The sequence below is a fragment of the Mixophyes fleayi genome, chromosome 4, assembly GCF_038048845.1.
Source record: "Mixophyes fleayi isolate aMixFle1 chromosome 4, aMixFle1.hap1, whole genome shotgun sequence".
NCBI classification, from domain to species: Eukaryota; Metazoa; Chordata; class Amphibia; order Anura; family Limnodynastidae; genus Mixophyes; species Mixophyes fleayi.
In genome coordinates, this window is record NC_134405.1 from 214,792,575 (window position 1) to 214,813,623 (window position 21,049).

At 40.1% G+C, this 21,049-nt stretch overlaps 1 protein-coding gene across 1 annotated transcript in view; it reads left to right on the forward strand.

The window, feature by feature from the left end:
* The window catches only part of CFAP54 (cilia and flagella associated protein 54), a 234,432-nt gene that overhangs the window by 41,914 nt on the left and 171,469 nt on the right, over positions 1 to 21,049 (forward strand). The window contains exons 16-17 of the mRNA XM_075205979.1: positions 8,944 to 9,089; positions 10,567 to 10,735. Coding sequence (XP_075062080.1) covers positions 8,944 to 9,089; positions 10,567 to 10,735 — 315 coding nt within the window. The remainder of the gene's footprint in view (positions 1 to 8,943; positions 9,090 to 10,566; positions 10,736 to 21,049) is intronic.

The following is a 21,049-nucleotide window of genomic DNA, read 5'->3' on the forward strand; positions in this document are numbered from 1 at the left end:
TGTATTTTGAGATATTCTTGGATTTTAATACAGCCACAACTACGCTCAATTTGAAGGTTCTTTTATTAAAACACATCTTGCATGCATGTTGCTGTTGAATGTGAATCATGCCCATGGTATCTTTCCCCTCACAAAGTTTTAGTCCCAGCCATTCATTACAGTCATGGCCAAAAGTTTTGAGAATTGCACAAATATTGGTTTTCACAAAGTCTGCTGCCTCAGTTTTTGTCATGTCACGAACAGTGATCAGATGAATTGCAATTAATTTAGTCCCTCTTTGCCATGGCAATGAACTTTATCGAAAAGAAACAACATTTCCACTGCATTTCAGCCCTGCCACAAAAGAACCAGCTGACATCAGGTCAGTGATTTTCTCGTTAACACAGGTGAGAGTGTTGATAAGGACAAGGCTGGAGATAACTCTGTCATGCTGATTGAGTTAAAATAACAGACTGGATGCTTTAAAAAGAGGGTGGTGCTTGAAATCATTGTTTTTCCTCTGAGAACCATGGTTATCTGTAAGAAAACATGTGCAGTCATCATTGCTTTGCACAAAAATGGGTTCACAGGCAAGGATATTGCTGCTAGTAAGATTGCACCTAAAACAACCATTTATCGGATCATCAAGAACTTTAAGGAGAGAGGTTCAATAGTTGTGAAGAAGTCTTCAGGACGCCCAAGAACGTCCAGCAAGCGTCAGGACCGTCTCCTAAAATTGATTCAGCTGCGGGATCGAGGCACCACCAGTGTAGAGTTTGCTCAGGAATGGCAGCCTGCAGGTGTGAGTGCATCTGCACACACAGTGAGGCGAAGACTTTTGGAGGATAGCCTGATGTCAAGAAGGCCAGCAAAGAAGCCACTTCTCTCAAGGAAAAACATCAGAGTAAGACAAATATTCTGCAAAAGGTACAGGGATTGGACTGCTGAGGAATGAGGTAAAGGCATTTTCTCTGATGAATCCCCTTTCAGATTGTTTGGGGCATCTGGAAAAATGCTTGTCCTGAGATGTTTGGTGACAAACAATGCCTTTTCCAGCATGATTGAGCACCTTGCCAAAAGGCAAAAATGATAACTAAGTGGCTCAGGGATCAAAACATCTAAATTTTGAGTCCATGGCCAGGAAACTCCCCAGACCTTAATCCCATTGAGAACTTGTGGTCAATCCTCAAGAGGAGGGTGGACAAACAAAAACCCACAAATTCTGACAAACTCCAAGCATTGATTAGGCAAGAATGGGCGACCATCAGTCAGTATGTGGCCCAGAAGTTGATTGACAGCATGCCAGGGCGAATTGCAGAGGTCTTCAAAAAGAAGGGTCAGCACTGCAAATATTGACTCTTTGTGTAAACTTAATGTAATTGTGAATAAAAGCCTTTGACACTTATGAAATGCTTGTAATTTTACTTCAGTATACCATTGTAACATCTGACAAAAATGTCTAAAAACACTGAAGCAGCAAACTTTGTGAAAACCAATACTTGTGTCAAAACTTTTGGCCATGACATCTGCTGAACTATAGTTAGGTAAAGATTTCTGTAACATAAGATGACCTTTAGAGTTTATGCATTTTAACTCATAACAAATTAAGAGTAACCCTTAAAATATTTTGTGTATTTAGAAACACTGTGTATCTTTGCAAATAAAGTTTTATGAAAGCTAGGACTAGTTCAGTGGTTAAAAATTGTGTTGTCAATAAAATTCCTACCCAGCAGACATTTACTGTATTACTGATCAATTCTCACAGTTATATTAGCCAGATGAGTATTGTGATTTTAAATTAGCCATGGCATATTGTGTTATTGTAATTAAGAGTAATAATACGAAAATGCTTTTTGGGGTCTTTGAAATACAAGTAAATACAGTGCCAAAAGAAGGCATTCAGAGTCCTTTTCTTTTTTCCGATTTACAGAGAAATGAAAGTCACTCAGAATTTGCTTTTTCTCCTGAGAATAATGACATTCACAGCTCCAAAATATTGAAATCTACGTAAAGACCAAGATGACTTAGATGCCGAAGTGAACTTGGTACATATTACCTTCAACATTAATGTGAAGTTGAAAAAGAACATGTTGCAACCTTTAGTTTTTCTAGCTACAGAAAGCTTGCTAATAACATGAGAAATGTCAAACAGACAAATCAAAATCTTGACCATCTAAGTTTTTCTTTATGTATTTCTTGCCCGCCCTCGCATGTTAGCATAGCTTAAAGGATATATATATATATATATATATATATATATATATATATGTGTGTGTGTGTATGTATGTGTATATATATATATATATATATATATATATATATATATATATATATATAGTTTGGCTATATAAAGTAGATTCAAGGAGATTAAAGACGACGAGGTGCATAGAAAAATCTGTGATGAGTACAGCCAGACATTGCGTTGAGGTCCAGCAGCTCATCGCTGGGAATTTAATCCCCCCCCACTGACCGTTTGATTAATGAAAGAGTGACTAATGTACATCAACACAAGTACATGTATTACTGCTTTTAGTTGTGCCATTAGTCTGTGTGGTAAGTGCAAATTCAAGAAAAATATTTGCGGTAGGGGCAATAGGATTTTGCAAGGTACTAAGTACGTGAAGGACAGAGCAGAATTAATTAGCTATAGTAGAGCTGTTTCAAAAACCTTGAGATTAAAACCATTGGGACACAGTTCATTGTGATCAGCATAGAAATCTTGCAGAAAACCTTAACTGCTGATTAAACGTATAGTAATAATTGAAGCGAGTCGTTTGATGATCCATGGAACCCAGCTGTAGTAGAGAGAAGGTGGAACCTTTGATAGATAAACTAAGAACATGTGTGCAGATAGGATGAGAAGCAGTGTCCCTTATGGCAAAAGAGGCACATAACTGCAGAAAGATTTGTTGTCAACAATGATCATTAGAGGAGATCATTAGACACTAGTCTAGCTCTAGGGCAATACTTTGTACAGACTTACAATGAGGGGAATTTCTCAATGATTTCGTTCAGAGATAGTGAATTACACATGCGTAAACCAGTTTTGATATATACTAGTTAATGTCAGACACAGGGAGTAGATTGAGGAGGAGAGGATGGCTGAAGGTGTTATTGTTTTTATCATACACTGATGCATATTGAGATAAGATTCCATTGCACATACACCAAGTTGTCCTGAAAGTAACAGGTAAGGTCTTGTGCAAGTATATCCTTGTTGGGTGTCTGCACTAAAACACTAAAAACGCATTTAGGATTAGCAGACAAGAATGAGATAGATGTGAAATAGAAATGTGTTGCTAGGGCTATAGCCTAGGTATAATAGTTGAAAATACATTTGTAGTGAAGGAAATTTATGAGGGAGTGTGGCTTCTCCATTAAAACTTTTGGAAATAGCAGGTCTCCTTGTTTTTCCAATGTTGTAGTAGCAAGGGCGGTAGAGATTTAGATCGGCATCTTGGTTTAGGGTATATGTAATTGCTTATAGTGTGCTTAGGTCGGGTTGGCAGGTAAGAGCAAGGAGATAGAGGAAGCTAAGGATTTGAGAGTACTGTTGAAGTAATGCACAGCAGTAGACTTTTTTTAGGGGTCCGGAAGAAGCAAAATTGTGAGGCTGCACCTTAAAACTTGTGATATAAAATCATGTGTTCTGTTACTCTGCCTATTGATTAAAAGAAGGGTATTCCATTGACATGAGTCTTATCACTGGAAATTTATCTGCAGTGTATAACAAACTGTGATTTAAGTGAGCTTATTACAAGCTACAGCTGTCACTGTTGCTGTATTTCATTATTGAAAGCTTGTGTTTGGCAACCTCTATGTAGACAGCAAAAAAAGACATGCATTTTAATCTAATTCAAAAATCATTACAGCACAAGTATCTAACAGTGAGGTAACAGCACTAGAAGGTCAACTTAATAACAAATCGAGGTACATTAATGGGTGCATCTATATAGTTGAACATGCTTTGCTTAAATGGTGCAAACTATAGTAAGAGTAAACACAGTAATTGTGCACCAGTGTAGTTGGACAGAAATGTTACTCCTACATACTCTCTTCACTTGTGTCACATCACGTATCTTGATGGCATTTTGCAGTGAGATGTATTGGGGACTCTGAGCCAATTTGGGGGGATGCCCATTTAACTGAACCTCACTTTTATTAAAAAAAAAAAAAAAGGGGAAGGTCAAAAGCGGTTTATATGAACATCTGCTTAGTGAGTGTAGTCTTACAGTCCGTAAAGAAAAGCACATCTACAGTGTACTTACATTCATTGTACCCAGGGAATGTAGGTTGGCAAATAAATGGAAGGATGGATTTAATTAACAGATGCAGCACATTCACAGCAGTGAGAAAGAATGGGTTTGTGAGCTCTTTTAACCATACTGCTGAAGTGAATTTGAACTAGGACCCTTTGACCATGGTGGAAATTAGTTTTCTGCCGTAAGGATATTCCACAGACAACAGGACAATTAACCCAAAGGGACACTTTGAACTTTGAGCCTGGTGAATCTGATTCAGGAGACCTTGTAAAATAAACCATTTAGCATTATAGCTAGAAGCTGAAATATAAAACAGACCTGTGGAAAAAAAGTGTTTTTTGTTTTTTTTTTATTAGTTTTAGTAGTACAATTTGTTATCTGTGTATAAACTTGATAAAGGACATGTATGCATTCAACCTCTATCAAATGTATCTAGTCTTACTCATATCTTAATATGGGAAGTAATAATATTGATTTTTTTCCCCAAGCAGTTAGATCTTTCTTCAATATTTGCAGTTCGCATAAAACAATTTTTAGAAAATAATTCTAGAGAGAAATATTTTAACTGAACACATAGACCTAAAGCCTCACGACTCTTAATGGAATGTGCATTCATAAAACTGTGTTTTCGTTGACTTTTGGAGGGTTTATTGGTATGACAGCGGAGGCAGATGGCACATTTGCTTTTACTCTTTGTTAGTTACATCAATGGTTAGTACAAGAACAAAGCCATATAGCACAAAGACACCACAAAATGATAAAAAAAAAAACAACAACTCTACTCGCATTGTCTTTTTCTCAGTTTTAGAAAGAAGCACAGTTCAATGATATTGGCTTATGAAAGTAATAGGATAGGATATTTGCAATGAAAGTAAATGTGAATATGAAAGAGATGTTTCTAGAAGAGGCGCCCATGCTAGAGATTTCCATGTCCTCTCAAGAGCATCACAGTTCAATAAAGGGAGCTTCACCTTCAGAGAAACACCTGTCTTTCAGGCAGATTTATTTTCATTGTCCTGAGATAGAACAACTGATCTGCCCTTTATATGCCACTGTCTATTATCGGGTCCAAGAGCAATAAGTACGGACAAATCTGCTTGGAAGATAAACTTCGGTAAACCTGGAAGATTTATCTCAATATTGGCATTTTACAGTTTGCAATACCTAGGTTATAATCTTATACAGGGTGTTTTTTATTCCCTTTTATTCTTGTATACTTTGAATGAAGCTATTTGAAAATCATAAAATGTTGAGACATAATAAACTTTTAAGTGAATTACCACATTTGTGTATGCAGCATTACTGTATAAAAGACTTACCTACGCAATGTAAATGCATGAATAAAGTAATGTGTTGTAATATTATTTTATCCTGAGGGATTATTTTTATGATGTACATTGTAATCATTTTAATTTGTTTGTAAAGCTTGCTTTAGCTATAATTCTCAATTTGCATTTTGTTTAGTTTGTTCAGCCTGATTCATTTTCTAACATTGAATCATGAATAGAAAATATAATAGATGCTCTTTTTTTTCCTCTTATAGACAGGTCACATGAAACCGTAAACTTGACCATGAGCAATGCACGAACTAAACCAACTCATTTAAAGGTGAAGAGATTGATGTGAATTATTTAATATTCTCTGTACAGTGCTGTGTAGTTTGATGGCACTATATAATTGATCATAATAATAATAATGATAAAAGTGTGTAGAATGCTGTCATTTGAATACAGAATTGAATAAACATATAACACTAACATTCTTAAAAAAAAAAAAGTGAGGGGAAATACTTCTGCTTAGCATATTTTGGTCTGTTATCAGAGGAGCAATGGAAGTGTTTGGCCAGAGATTTGGGGGAGCTGGTGTGAGATGGTTGGTGCTAGCAAGTAAGAGACCCCTTTAGATATTTACATTAACAGGCTATTATAGAACATAATGCATACATAACAGTATATTCTCATTCACATTGGTTAAATTACCTACCTAGTTGCCTACTCTCCCAGAATGTCCGGGAGACCCCGAATTTCTAGGAGTTCACCCAGACTCCTAGGAAAGCAGTGTTGCTTTCCGCATCTAGCCCCTTGTGAAGTGGGAGAGGGCGGGCCTAATGACGCGATTCACAGTGAATCACATCATCCTAGCTCCGCTCCTGACTGTATTATCCCACGAATCACGGCATTCCCACACTCTGAACCAGGTTCTCCCCTCTGGAATCTCCCGGAGGGGAGATCCTGAAAGTTGACAAGTATGATTTAGAAGTGTTGTGGCTAAATCTACCGTGTGACTGCTTAACTATGATGCCAAGTAAACAGCCACACAGTGTACTGTTTAGTGCATTAATTGTAGCGCTAAAGGCAAGAAAGCCCCATTTGGTGCCAGCCATCATCTGTAAAGACAAACGGAGCGGGGGTCATATTCATAATTGTTATTTTATAGGTTAGCATTGTTGTTTCACAGTGCTGGGGTCATGGGTGTGATTTCGACCAAGGCCCTATCTGTATGAAGTTTGTATGTTTTCCCTGTGTATTTGTGGGTTATGTATACCGGTATCTGAAAATAAAATTTTTTAGGATTCAGTACAGTTATCAATAAACAAACTGCACCTTCTTACTTATCAAGGTCTGTTAACAAAGCAGCATACAGTTGGTCCCTCTCACAAAGCAAAGGTCTACAGTAAACTTTCCTACATGCTTTGGTGGGTTGTTTTTTTATTTTATTGAAATGTGCTGTGCAGTTGGGACAAATAGGCCCATTAATCTTATTACATAGGGCATAGAGGGCCGGGAGCCTAGGAAAATTAATTTATTGGTCGCAGAGAAAATCATTTAGCAATACTGCTGTAGGAAAACCAATTTGTCAGCTGTTAAGTGGGCAATAAATTCAACAATTGTTGGGGAAAGTTGTTTCAATATTAAGAATAGGCCTCTTATTACTTTCAGAATTGTCTACCATGAAAGAGTAAGGGTCAGTTACCTAAATCTGCAAAATTGCAATGCTTGTTTATATGCACAGGTTTGCCTACTTATCAGCGAAGTACATTTTAAGGTGCTAGCCTACTTAATGGTCTTTGGAAACACTCCCTTAAAAGCAATTTGCATTTAGTTTTGCAAGCTGGTGGATGCTCCAGAAAATGCTTAGGGTGGAAAAAGTAAAAATGTTGCCTAGAAGGTCAAACTATTACTTGAGGACCAGCTCAACATTTATTTAAAGTTACATTTTTCTCATAAAATCCTGTTTGGATTAACTTCATAGCCTAAAGTAATCATAAGACACAGAGAGAACAGAACTTTTTTTTTTTACAAATTACTTTTGTGTGAAGTTTTTTATTATATTTTATTTTTATAACATACTTTTTTATTACATGTGCTTTCACACAGAAGTGCAACTTGTGTTCCATTATAAGTATAAGGATGGGACCTGATATGAAATCTTGTTTGTTAACTTTAGTACAAATCTAGCCATGCTATTGTGCTACCACACTTAGCAAGGAATGCCCTGGATCCGCCCAACTCTTCATGGTGGCAAATACAAACTTTTGTAACCCTACTAGTGCTACCATCTTGGCCTGCAGGCAGGGCCGGACTCGCCATCTGGCACTTCTGGCAAATGCCAGAAGGGCCGATGGTCAGATGGGCCGGTTACTAGCTGGCCGGCCCCATCGCTCAGCACACAGACTGTCATGCCAGAATTCGGCATGACAGTCTGTGTGCTGAGCGGTGGGTCGGCACTACACTTACTTCCTGGTGTGGCCGCGCCTCCCCTCCTCCTCTCTCTTCTATGAATGTCTCTGGAGATGTCACATGGGACGAGCTCCATGTGTTAGGAGAGACTACACAGCGCGCCGCGGAGGGCACAAGGTAAGAGGGGGGGCGGTTAGTTTGTGTGACAGGGGATCTATATGTGTGACAGGGGATCTATATAAGTGACAGGGGAGCTATTTGTGTGACAGGGGATCTATATGTGTGACAGGGGATCTATATGTGTGACAGGGGAGATATATGTGTGACAGGGGATCTATATAAGTGACAGGGGATCTATATGTGTGACAGGGGATCTATATGTGTGACAGGGGAGCTATTTGTGTGACAGGAGCCCCCCTGACTTAAGTGCCCGGGCCCCCCGAGCCTTAATCCAGTTGGTCAGCAGGAGGATCTGTGCTCAGTCCCGGACAGGGCACAGCCTGCAGAGCAAGCCGAGGAGCTCTAAATCTCACGGGATTTATTAATCTCATGAGACTAAGAGCTTCCCTGCTCACTCTACAGGAATGTCAGCAGCATCAGAAGCATAGATAAGTACAGTGGGCTGGGGGTGTCATAATCTATCTGGGGGGGTGGCGTAATGTGGATGGGGAGGGTCTGATAAATGTAATGTTTTATTATAATGTATGTATCAACGCACCATTTTGACCACGCCCCCAACATAATGTAGCTACGTTCTTGGCGGCACCGCCACTGCACTGCGGCACACATTTTTTTTTCCTGCTAATCAACAGAGGTGGGCCTGCGTGCTTTAAATGCCAGGGGTGATTTTTAGTCCCAGTCCGGCCCTGCCTGCAGGTCACGAGCTTACTTGTAAAGCTAGGGGCAGTTCCACTAAACTAGGTTTTTGTATGTTTACACTTTTGCCATTCATAAATGCCCCTTATTGAAACCGTAGTTTTGAATGTTATTCAGTGAAGTGTTAATTTCATCCTAATGTGACATTTTATTTTTATTACAGAAAAACCCATGTGTGCAGCTGAATTTTGCATATGAAACTTTAGACAAGGCAATTAAAGGATTGTCTATATCACGTTCACACGGCGCTGTACCACATCACATGTCAGTAGTTGACCACTATGTCACAATGGTAAGATGCCTGTATGGGATAAGTCACATGGGTGATTAAACAACAGCTTTTAAGAGTATCTGCTAAACAATAAAGTATTGCAATAAATGTAGGCTTGTAACTAGCAATTATGCAGTGTAGAAATGCTAGTTATGAGTCTCCATTCATTACTATGTACCAGTGATTTAGTGATTAAGCATACTATATTGTCTGAAAGATCCACATGTCAGGAAAAATTAAAAAATCATTTAATGAACGTAAGAAAATTGTTAAAATTATATTTCAGGCAAAGAACTGTAAAAATAATAAAATAAAAAAAAAATCATACATAATGATTTTTCAACACATCCAAACACCAATGAAACATGTGCATCTGAAATTTACCTGGTGTAGATTTATAAGTCCTACATCAACATTGTATCCTCTGATCTACAATTTAAGATGGCTGATCAAAAAATTTCTGTAATGTCATGGAGTGGTCATATGATGGCTTCTCATTGTCCACTGAAGAGGAAGTCATATATTTTCATGGGTGGCTGAGCAGAGACTACATATTCTATGGGTCCTGGAATGGCTGCTCGGGAGCAAATCTGAACTCTGTAAATTGAGCAGTGAACACAATCTGCTCACCATTAAATTTACAGATAAATCACTTCATCTTCATTGGCCATTCAGGAGCACTCATCATCATCACCATTTATTTATATAGCGCCACTAATTCCCCAGCGCTGTACAGAGAACTGACTCATATCAGTCCCTGCCCCATTGGGGCTTACAGTCTAAATTCCCTAATATACATACATAAACACACACAGAAAGACACACAGACTATGGTCAATTTGTTAGCAGCCAATTAACCTACCAGTATGTTTTTGGAGTGTGGGAGGAAACCGGAGCACCCGGAGGAAACTCACGCAAACACGGGAAGAACATACAAACTCCTCACAGATAAGGCCATTGTCAGGAATCAAACTCATGACCCCAGTGCTGTAAGGCAGAAGTTCTAACCACGTAGCCACCGTGAAGCAACAGTCATTTGACTGCTCCACGACTTCAGAGATGTCTATTGAGTAGATATGCTAAATTGTAGAGGAGAGGATGTTATGCTGAGGAGATAATATTCTTCTAAAATCTGACAATAAGGAACTGTCAGGTAAAAACAATAGTTTGGTTATTTTCACTGTCCTTTAAGGAACTTCATGGACTTTTCACAATACTTTTAATGAACATTATGGACTTTGTACTTCTTGCAACAGCTGGAGAGTCAAAGGTTAGCCAAGAGTGGTACAAGCAATAGTTCTTCATGTCTATTTCTTTACATGCAGATTATTTTAACAGAAAAGCATACATTATTCAAATTTACTGCTTTCTGAATATTTAATGATTTGTAAATTCTTGGATAATTCTCGAAGTAATATTTGTTAGGATTAAAAGCTAATTAAAAAACAACAATACAAATTAATTCTAATCCTTTATCTCTGTTTGTGTTTTCTGTCAGCTCGGTGTAAAAAGACAACATGTAAAAAACACAGCTGAAGAGCAAAGCAGCTCTTCCAAGTCACTTGTAAATAATGTGACGATGATGGATTTGCAGCTTGAGTTAATTGTGGCTCAGCATCGTGTGTCAGTCAAAAGCCTCAATCAACTGCAAGGTAGGAGATTTGCCTGTAGTATACCTGTCGATAATATAGAACTGTTATGACAATGCATCTCACCACTCAATAAGGCCTATTAACATGTTAATTTAGTGATATGGTTAAAAAGATGGATACATTTGTATAAATTTATGTATCAACCATAAGTGACATCTTAAGCAAAGTCAAGAGGCAAGAATGGAATTTGATTCTTTTATTCACATGAATAGCATAGTGTTTCCTAGAAAAGGGAAAAGATAAGGTTAGTGCAGCAGACTCAGACATTTCAAGGGCTCTAAGTGTATACAGACAATTGGTGTCACTTGATACATTTTTAAAATGTTCTTTGATGGCATGCATTATGAGGCCATTTATAAAATGTGCTACTGTGAAGTCATAAAACTATATTTGAGAATAATGTGTCTACTTTTGTGAGAACATGTATGGCTTTGCCCAACAAAATAGGGTAGATTGCACATACTGAAGCGATTCTGGTTTTGTGGAATGCAACAGAGACTCTGGGCTAGATTTACTAACTGCGGGTTTGAAAAAGTGGGGATGTTGCCTATAGCAGCCAATCAGATTCTAGCTGTCATTTTGTAGAAGGTACTAAATAAATGAAAGCTAGAATCTGATTGGTTGCTATAGGCAACATCCCCACTTTTTCAAATCCGCAGCTTAGTAAATCTAGCCCTTCGAGTCATGCAAACAAACCATATCATGAGGACAGTGTATCTATTTAGCAATGCAGGGGTTGACCTAACAACACCCCCTTTATGTCCCTCTATATAAAGTGCTGGTATTCTTTCTCCGCGCTGTTAGGTTTATTTAACTTCATTCTGCTGGGTGCCAAATTTGGTGGGGCTACCACCATAGCTGAGATAGTAGTGATTCCAAAGCCAGGATGGGATCCGAGCATGTGTAGTAGCTGCAGACCAATGTCCCTCCTCAATATTGATTTGACCCTCAAGAGCATAAAATTGCTCTGTATTTGAATTATATCTTATTGACTATTGCTAAACCAAATACTGCCATCCCCAACTTATTCAAAGAGCTGCAAGGTTTTAAGTTTTAAAATTAACACAAACATGACTGAGGTTTTGGACCTAAATATTTTATTTTTAGGTGGCACCCCCATAAGATTAAGTGCCTCAGAGCATACCTGACCAGAGAGTATTCACAATTATTCTGAGATAACTTTCCACCACTGCTGAGCAAACTAAGGACTGAATGGGTGGAGTGCTGTTCATATCCTGGCTTGGCCAAATGGTGGAAATCAAGATGGGCATCTTGTTGAAACTCCTTTTATCTCTTTCAAACCCTCATAGTTCGGGAACCCACTAAGAACCTACAGCAGTCACTCTCCAAATGTTTCTGGTCAGGTATGTGGCTTATAGTCCATTTTCGTCTGCTACATAGACATTCTAAGGAGGGAGGTCGGAGGGTTCCCGATTTAATGCTATCTTGCATCACCATCTTTTACTGTCTGTTATGGAATTCACCCCACTTACTCAGGGTCTAGAATGCATTTTACCTGTAAGCTTCTGTGGGCCAAGCCCCAACAGTGGACTAACGGTTAAGCAGCTCTACGCTCCAGCTTTCTTGCTTTTGGCAAGTTACTACTGTACTGGTGTCTAATTTTTACTATAATGATCCCACAGTGGAATAATCTGATTTTTGAACCTGGTCTCAGGCTGAGATAGTTAAAGAATTGGACTAAACATAATATCCAGTTTCAGATTTTTCTGAATTCCTCCAAACTTTATGAATATATTTCCCAATACCAACAAATTAGGCATCTTTATTCCATCTTTATAAAGTAGAACTCCCTACTTGTGTCATGGCATTGTGTCATGGCAGGGTGTCCTCAATTAGACTGATATCTACTATTTGTCAACACCTGTTAACACACAACTAAGTACCAAAAGCTCAGGTGGGAAGATAACTCAAGGAAGACTCTAGAACTGTAGGAATGGAGACCAATCAGGTCTAAGTTAGCAAAAATCTTCATAGGGGTGAATATCAAGGATAATTTATGCAAAGTATTCTACAGATGGTATATGGCCCAGCAACGCATGCATGCAATCTTCTCAAATGCTTACAATCAGAGCTGAAACTCTTACCATGCGTCTATTCTACGCGTTCTGCTGGTGCTTTAAATTGTATTGTATGTATCCGGCAGTGTATTGTCTGTCAGAGCAGAGTGTGCCTAGATCCGTATTCAACAATCACTTGTTGCTCTCACAAAATTTACCACTTAAAGCTTCACACGAACTTAAGTGGGAAGTAGACATGTACAAGGTTTTTACCTTAGAGGAATGGGTGTGCATCAGGACCAACACTGTTTTTTTATACCTCCTTCCTATCCCATTCATAGATTTTATGCGAAAACCAAATAAAACATTCTTTAAAATTTAGGAAAAATTAATTTAGTGTAAGAGTGTTAATGCATCTTTGTAATTATTATAAGTGATTATACTGTATGTACTACCTTTTATTCATAAGGACTCATGTCACATTTGGTGACATACTGTAAATGGGGTAGAGGTAGAGATGGTTTTACTAGAAGGTGTACACTAAAGTTCACCCAAAATAAAAAATAATACAAAATGGGACTTTATTAAAATGGGGCCCCTATTCAGTAAATTAGGAACAAGTGTCTGAGCACCACTTTAAATTCCTATGGAAACAACTGCTGCAAATCTATAACCCAAGATGCTTATAAAAGATACCTAGAAAAACACAAAACTGACAAACCAGGCAGATATTCAAACATGTAAAGCAACAGTCTGTATCTCTTGACTAGACCACAGAGTCTCATGAGAGAACATTCTCTAAAACAATGTTATATTCCATAAACAAAATTGAATATGCATCAAGTTTGATAATTCTCAGCAAGATCAAATATGCCAGCAATAATTCCTATCAACAACTGAGAGTGATAATGCCATCTAGATCTCGCATTATTAGCGCCAGGCAAGATTTAATATGACAGCCATAATGCCCAGAAAGAACCTATAAAACAATGGTAATACCCAGGGAAAGATAAGCCAGTAATAATAAGTGCTAATTTGCCAGTAATAATGCTCAGCAAGATCTAATATGACAGCACTAAAGTCAAGCAAGATCGACTATGTCATTGCTAATGCCCTACAGTCTTATATGCCAGTGGTAATGCCACAATATATATTATATGCCAGTGATAATGCTCACTAATATTTCATATGTCACTGATAATCCCCCAATCATATATCACTGATAATCCTCCTGATGAGGAGGTACTTGATCCGTCAGTCACCTACCAAGATTACCATCTGGGAGTAAATGTATCATAAACCGGGGTATGATACATTTACCCCCTGATGTTAGGACTCAACATTCAGTGACTTTCTACACCCCAGGAAAATTTTAAGATCTGTTATGCTGCCTGCTTACCTACTCCTTCTGGTAGGAGATTCTATACTCCTATTTTGAACTTTGATGTTTTATGCTTTTATATTTTGTTTGAATGTTATTAAAAAGCCTTTTAGACTGTAACACACTAAGGGGTAAATGTATCAAGCTGAGAGTTTTCCGGCGGGTTTGAAAAACCAATCAGACTCTTATAGTACATTCTATAAAATGATAGCTAGAATCTGATTGGTTGCTATAGGCAACATCTCCACTTTTCAAATCCGCCGGAAAACTCTCAGCTTGATACATTTACCCTAAATCTCTCTTTTTTTTCTTTTTCTTTGCCATATGAATAACATTGATTGGGTGGAATAGGTTTTTCCAGCTGCAAAAATGTCGGCAAAACTTAGAGTGCTGTAAAAATTGCGATTAGTGTAAGGCCGACACAAAGTAAATATAGCCTTGCCAAATAACAGACATCCAACATTCCCCACGTGCTTAATTGCTGGCAGATGTAAAATGTGACTTTCTGAAATGACTCCAGCAACAAATGACGCGAGTTACAATGGCCAGAGTGAGATTGTCAGTTTTAAAGTTGCAGTCTCACTCTGGCCATTGCCTGTAATACAGGCGGACCCGCCACCTGAATTACACTATACAGACGGCGGGTCCGGTGTTTTTTTGCTTGGTGGTGGTAATTTTAAGGAGATGCCGACTGTACAATGTACAAGGTTTTCTAAAGAAGATTGTACAGCCAGCGCCTCCTTAAATTTCTACATCAACAGCACAAATGATAGCATGCCTTTTAATGTGACGTCATTGTAGTGTGCCAGGATCTTCAGCAGTCAGATTTGTTTGAAGCCTCCATTTCAAGCACTCAGTGTTACCACTCTGTCGCCAATGACAGCTCCGGTGTCATCATGTCGGGGTATGTAGTGTTGGCATTTAGAGCGTCACTCTTATGTACCCAACCCGTTTTTCTATATAAAGTCTTCAGTAGACTCATCTAAAATGTTTCTGTTTTTCTTAGCGAGTAGGTTATTCAATAAACCCCTGGATGAGATCATTTGTTTATAAGTAGTTTTAGACCTTGTTCTAAGTCAGCTTATGAGCGTTTTTGAGAAATGTTAATTTAGTTGTCAGGTGCCGTCCCACACTGTTCCGTTGTGGCGGGGACGTCTTCCTCCCTTGCTGAGCCGCGTCCCGTTTCCAAGCAAAGGGACTCTCCTTGCACCAACTAGTTGGCGGTCAGGTGCATCTGACCGCCGAAATCACTCGCACCTATCAGGGCCCACATTAAACTATTTAAGGCACCTCCTCCCTACAGTATGTGCCAGAGTATGGGTTCTCCAGTCTCCAGCATTCCAGTGTCCTTTTCCCTGTTCCTGTCTATTGCTTCCATTCCTGACCTTTGGCTTATTCTTTGACCACACCTTGGCTTTGTGATTCGGTACACTCAATTGCACTGGTGACTAGTTGGGAGAACCACCACCTGAGCACCTCACACAGCCAAGACCATACCTCTTTGCAGTGGTCCCTGGTGAATAACGGGGGTGCGTTAGACTCCACGCCTCTCAGTCTAGTTGCGTCGATACCAGTCAGTGGCTACTTTACTACACTACTACAGACGTGACAGTATACTCTGGCCATGAGTACACAGGACGAACCGTCGGCCCGGGACCTGACTCCACGGTACCAGCAGCTCAAGATTTGGTTCACAATTTTTCCTTAATCTAGTCCCAGGTGCAATCCAAGTTACAACAGACTAAGGATAGTTATAAGCACCTCGCAGATCGCCATCATAAGAACATTCCTATACTCCACAGTGGGGATAAGATATGGCTCGAAATTTTAAACTCAAAGTGCCGTCCATGAAATTTGTTCCTTGTTAGATCGGACCTTTTTCTATTGTTCAGGTATTAAATGCTGTTACTTACAAATTGCAGTTTCCCTTCCCTTTGAGTGCATAACTCTTTTCATAGCTCCCTTCTTAAACCTCTTGTTATTAATGAATTCTCCAAGAGATCACCTCCTCCTCCTCCTCCCATCAAGACCACATCTGGTGAAGAGTTTGAAGTTGAACGCATTCTAAAGATGCAAACTCGTCTAGGCAAATTACAATTTCTGGTCCATTGGAAGGGCTACAGTCCTGAGGAAAGATCCTGGGTCAACAAGAATGATCTCCATGCTCCTCGTCTTCTGGCCCAGTTCCTGAGAGAAGAAGTCTCCAATCCAGAGAGAGAGGGGAGGGGGGTACTGTCAGGCGCCGTCCCCACACTGTTCCGTTGTTTCGGGGACGGACACCTGTCTCCTTTGCTGAGCTACGTCCCGTTGCCTAGCAATGGGACATACTTCCTTCTACGCTATGCGCGCATGCGCAGTAGGTTTGCAGGCAACGGGATGCTCCTTTCACCAGCTAGTCACTCGCATCTATCAGGGCCCACTTAAAACTATTTAAGGCACCTCTTCCCTACAGTCTGTGCCAGAGGATTGGTTCTCCAGTCTCCAGCGTTCCAGTGTCCTTTTCCCTGTTCCTGTCTATTACATCCATTCATGACCTTTGGCTTTTTCTTTGACCACCCCTTTCCTTTATGATTCGGTACCTTATTGTCCAGCAGTTCCTGACCTTGGCTTACTCTGACCATTCTTCTGGAAATTCCCCAGTGTACCTTGTCTCACCTGTCCTGCACTCGATTATCCTGCAATCCTGTGTACACTCCATTACACTGGTGACTAGTTGGGAGAACCGTGACCTGCGCACCTCACGCAGCCAAGCCCATACGGGGGTACCTGGTGAGTACCGGGGGTGCGTTAGACACAGCGTCTCTCAGTCTAATTGTGTCGATACCAGTCAGTGGCTACTTTAGTACTACAAACGTGACATCAGGGTTATCAACTTAATTGACATGTTAGTGTATGACTGGTATGATGAAGGGATCTTGAGATTAACCATAAGATATCAATAATCGAAAGCGCCAGACATTATGAAATTAGAAATATATTTCTATGAGAATAATATTACGATAGCATATGTTCTCATTCCCCTATTATATTATATGCCATTGTATTATTATTTTCGTAGAAATGAATGGGGGATTGATAGAACACACAGATCATGATACCGTCCATATATTACTAATTTCATAATGTCTAGTGCTTTCAATCCTTGATATCTTATGATTAATCTCAAGATGTCTCCATTATTCTGATTATTGTTTAAACATATCAAATATACTATGTATGAAGATTAACCTTAATACGAAAATGTAACATCAGGTCTTACATTTCAAGCCAATTACTTTTCTTCTTACCAGCAACTTACATCGATTGGTTAGACCTACCAATAAAAAACACTGAGGGGTGAGTTTTAACTTCACATTGGACAGCATATCTGCCAGTCACTTGGGTATTAACCCTCTTTCATTGGCTGCTAACAGATAACATCACTGTGGAGGTGTGGTCTTCCACAGTATAAAAGAAACGTCCGTTCACTTCCTTGTCTTACCTTTGAGAAAGCATAAGAAGCTAAACGCACGTCGGCATTCGCTTTGATCATCTCCTGTCATATCTGCTTTTCTATTCCGATGACCATAGTTAGTTTCTGTTAAGGCAGATAGCAATTCACTAACTCCCCACATTGACCCACGATTATTCTGGCCACCAGATATCTTTATGTGGGCAGACAGCAAATCACTTGTCCTCCTTACTGCTGTATCATATCCATGGCCATTAGAAAGAGGTTCTATAGGCAGTCAGCAATTCACTTTATCAACCTGGATGCTGATGCTTTTTAATTTCTGGTGCACAATGCAAGTTTCATATAACTTTTGAGAGTTTCTGTATCATTGCTATTACTTTGACCATTTCTGCAACCAGCAGGAATCTTACTACAAAGACCATAATATGCTGTGGGTCAGTTAATATAATGAACTCTGTTCAGGGGAAGCTGCTTTGTTTTTATAAAAATAATACCTACTTCTTGAAAAGCAGAAAAAACAGGGTCATCTTTTCATCAATTCTTGATTAATAATAATTGACTACATAAGTATCTCCCCTATATAATGAGAGTAACTAAAAGTAGAGGAAATAAAAAAAAAAAAATACAAATTTAGGTCTGAATTATTATCTGAATAAAGTATGAGATGACAAAGCAATTGCAGTAGTCTCTGCAATTTAATTTTTTTTCTAAACTCTTTATTTGAAGAGGAAACAACAGGAACAGTACAGACAACATTTTTGACAAGAAAAATCTTAATAATCAAGGCGTTTCCTCTGAGTTTTATACTTTTATATCGGTGGGGAGGGTGAGAAGGGAAGGGAGGGAGGGGGGTAGAAAGGCACAAATATTATCAACAATATAGCTAATAAATAGATAGGCACGCAAACTTGGAACATTGCTAGGAAAAGCTGGGACACACAGTTACAATGACTACCTGAAAGAGAAGTAGCATACAGACATTACTCACCAGCCGCGCACCATATCCAGCCTGAGGGGAGCCAGAGGCGGCCCAAAAGCTATGTTCCATCTGCCGGAGGAGGAGCAGTATTGGATAGGCAGCTACGGCTTTCTAGTAAGTACCACGGGGCCCACACCTTATCGAAGTTATATGATTTATCATGGAGGTAGCACGTTATACTCTCCATGCTTGCGACATGTCCTATGTATGACCGTAACTCCTGCATAGAGGGAGCCCTAGGGTCTTTCCAGTGCTTTGCTATTAGGGATTTAGTGGCTGCCAGAATATGGGAGATAAGCTTGTTAGAAGGCTCATCAGGTGTAGGGCGAGAGAGAAGGAATGACCAGGGATCCTTACTTATCTGTTGTTCTGACACAGAGTTTATGAGTGTAAGAACCATGTTCCAGAAAGGAACTATGCAAGGGCAGGTCCACCATATCTGTAACATCGTACCTCTCTGGCCACATTCCCGCCAGCAGCTCGGAGTGGCAGTAGGAAACATTCGAGACAGCTTATCAGGAGTATAGTACCATCTATAGTACACTTTATAGGCAGTTTCCTTAATTAATGCGGAGATCGAGCTCTTGGCAATCCCCTCCCTGACCTCCTCCCAGCATAAGTCATCTGGAGGAGGACCCAAGTCATTTTCCCATTCCCGCTCATGTCGGCCTGGAGTATCGAAAGTATAATCTATGAGCCAATTATAGATCTGGGAGATCATCTCTTTGGTGAGAGGTGAATGTAAACACATGTACTCAAAGGAGGTCGGGGCACGGAGAGCCTCCTGGGGGGGCAAAGACATGGCGAAGTGTCGAACCTGGAAGTACTCAAAAAAGAGCGGACGAAACGGTTCAAATTTATGATGAAGTTCTGACATAGAAGCCCAAGTTTGATTAACCACCAGGTCCGAAACCACCCGTAATCCTGCCTTTATCCACAATTTAAATTGCTGGGTTGAATTGCCAGGAGGGAAGTGTGAGTTGCCCCAAAGGGGAGCCAGAGGTGAAATAGGGGAGGACAATTTATATTTGACCCGGCATGAGTCTCAGAGGGATAAGCAGAATTTAAGAGATTGAAGAGAGGAGGCCGCTGGTGGTCTATCTATATTGGCCAAACCCCAGAGTGATACCATGGAGGGGACCCCAACATAGTGGATCTCCAGGTCCACCCAAGCTATGGACTGGTAAGGCGCATATGTTACCGCCACCTGGGTCAAATGGAATGCCAAATAATAAAATTTAATGTCTGGAAAACCCCTGCCTCCCCGAGCCCTGGGCTTCTTAAGCACTGCTATCGAAATTCTAGGGGGCTTGGCACGCCATATAAACTTTAGAAAGGAAGAATGCAAATCCCTAAACACAGAGTCGGGAACCCTCACTGGAAGAGTCTGGAAAAGATACAGAAGTTTAGGGACCAAGTTCATCTTAATAGCAATTATCCTCCCCAGCCACGATATGATATAGCTCTTCCAAGTCTCCAAGTCCTGTTTGATTTTTGGCAGAAGGGGGGGGAAAGTTTTCCCGATACAATCTCTCATAGGACGAGGTGATATAAACTCCAAGATATTTGATCTTATTTACCTGCCAGCGTAGTGTAAAATTAGTCTGTAAACTGGACCTAAGGGAAGGGGAAGCGTGGAGGAGCATGGCCTCAGATTTAACAAAGTTAATTTTATAGCCAGACAGGAGGCCATATTCATCCATAAGTTTATATAGGGCGGGTAAAGACTCCTGAGGATTCATCAGAGAGAGAAGTATGTCATCTGCAAAGAGAGATACCTTGAATTCCCGCAGTCCCACTGTCACACCTGAGATCGACGTCGACTTTCTGATTATCGCCGCCAAGGGTTCTATCACTAGAGCAAAAATTAAGGGCGAGAGGGGGCATCCCTGCCTCGTCCCGTTGGAGAGGAAAAGAGGGTTGGAAAGGGACCCATTAACCAGAACCCTAGCTGAGGGAGAGTTATAGAGGGCAGATACCCCGGTCAGAAATTCAGCCGTGAAGCCGTACGCCTTCAAAGCTAGGGTCATAAAATCCCAAGACATCCGACCGCCTTCTCTGCATCCAGTGAGAGCATCATGGCCGGGAGGCGCCTTTGATTAATGATTTGAACAAGGTCAATCGCGTGGCGAGTATTATCCCTCGCCTGGCGACCCGGGATGAAACCCACTTGATCATAATGGATTAGACCCGGAAAGACTTCATTCAGACGGGTAGCCAGGATCTTTGCATATAACTTAATGTCAACATTGAGAAGGGAGATGGGACGGTAGCTTGCACAATCGATAGGGTCTTCTCCCTCCTTATGTATAGCTACAATCCGCGCGATATCGGGAAGGGTTCACCATGTAAGACAGCATTGAACAGGGAGCGGAGGTGGGGATCCAAGGTCTGGGAAAATCTTTTATAGTAGGCTGCGGAGAAGCCGTTATTCCCTGGGGCCTTGGAGGTCTTTTGGGCCTTGATGTCTCTGCAATTTTTAATCACTGTACACTTT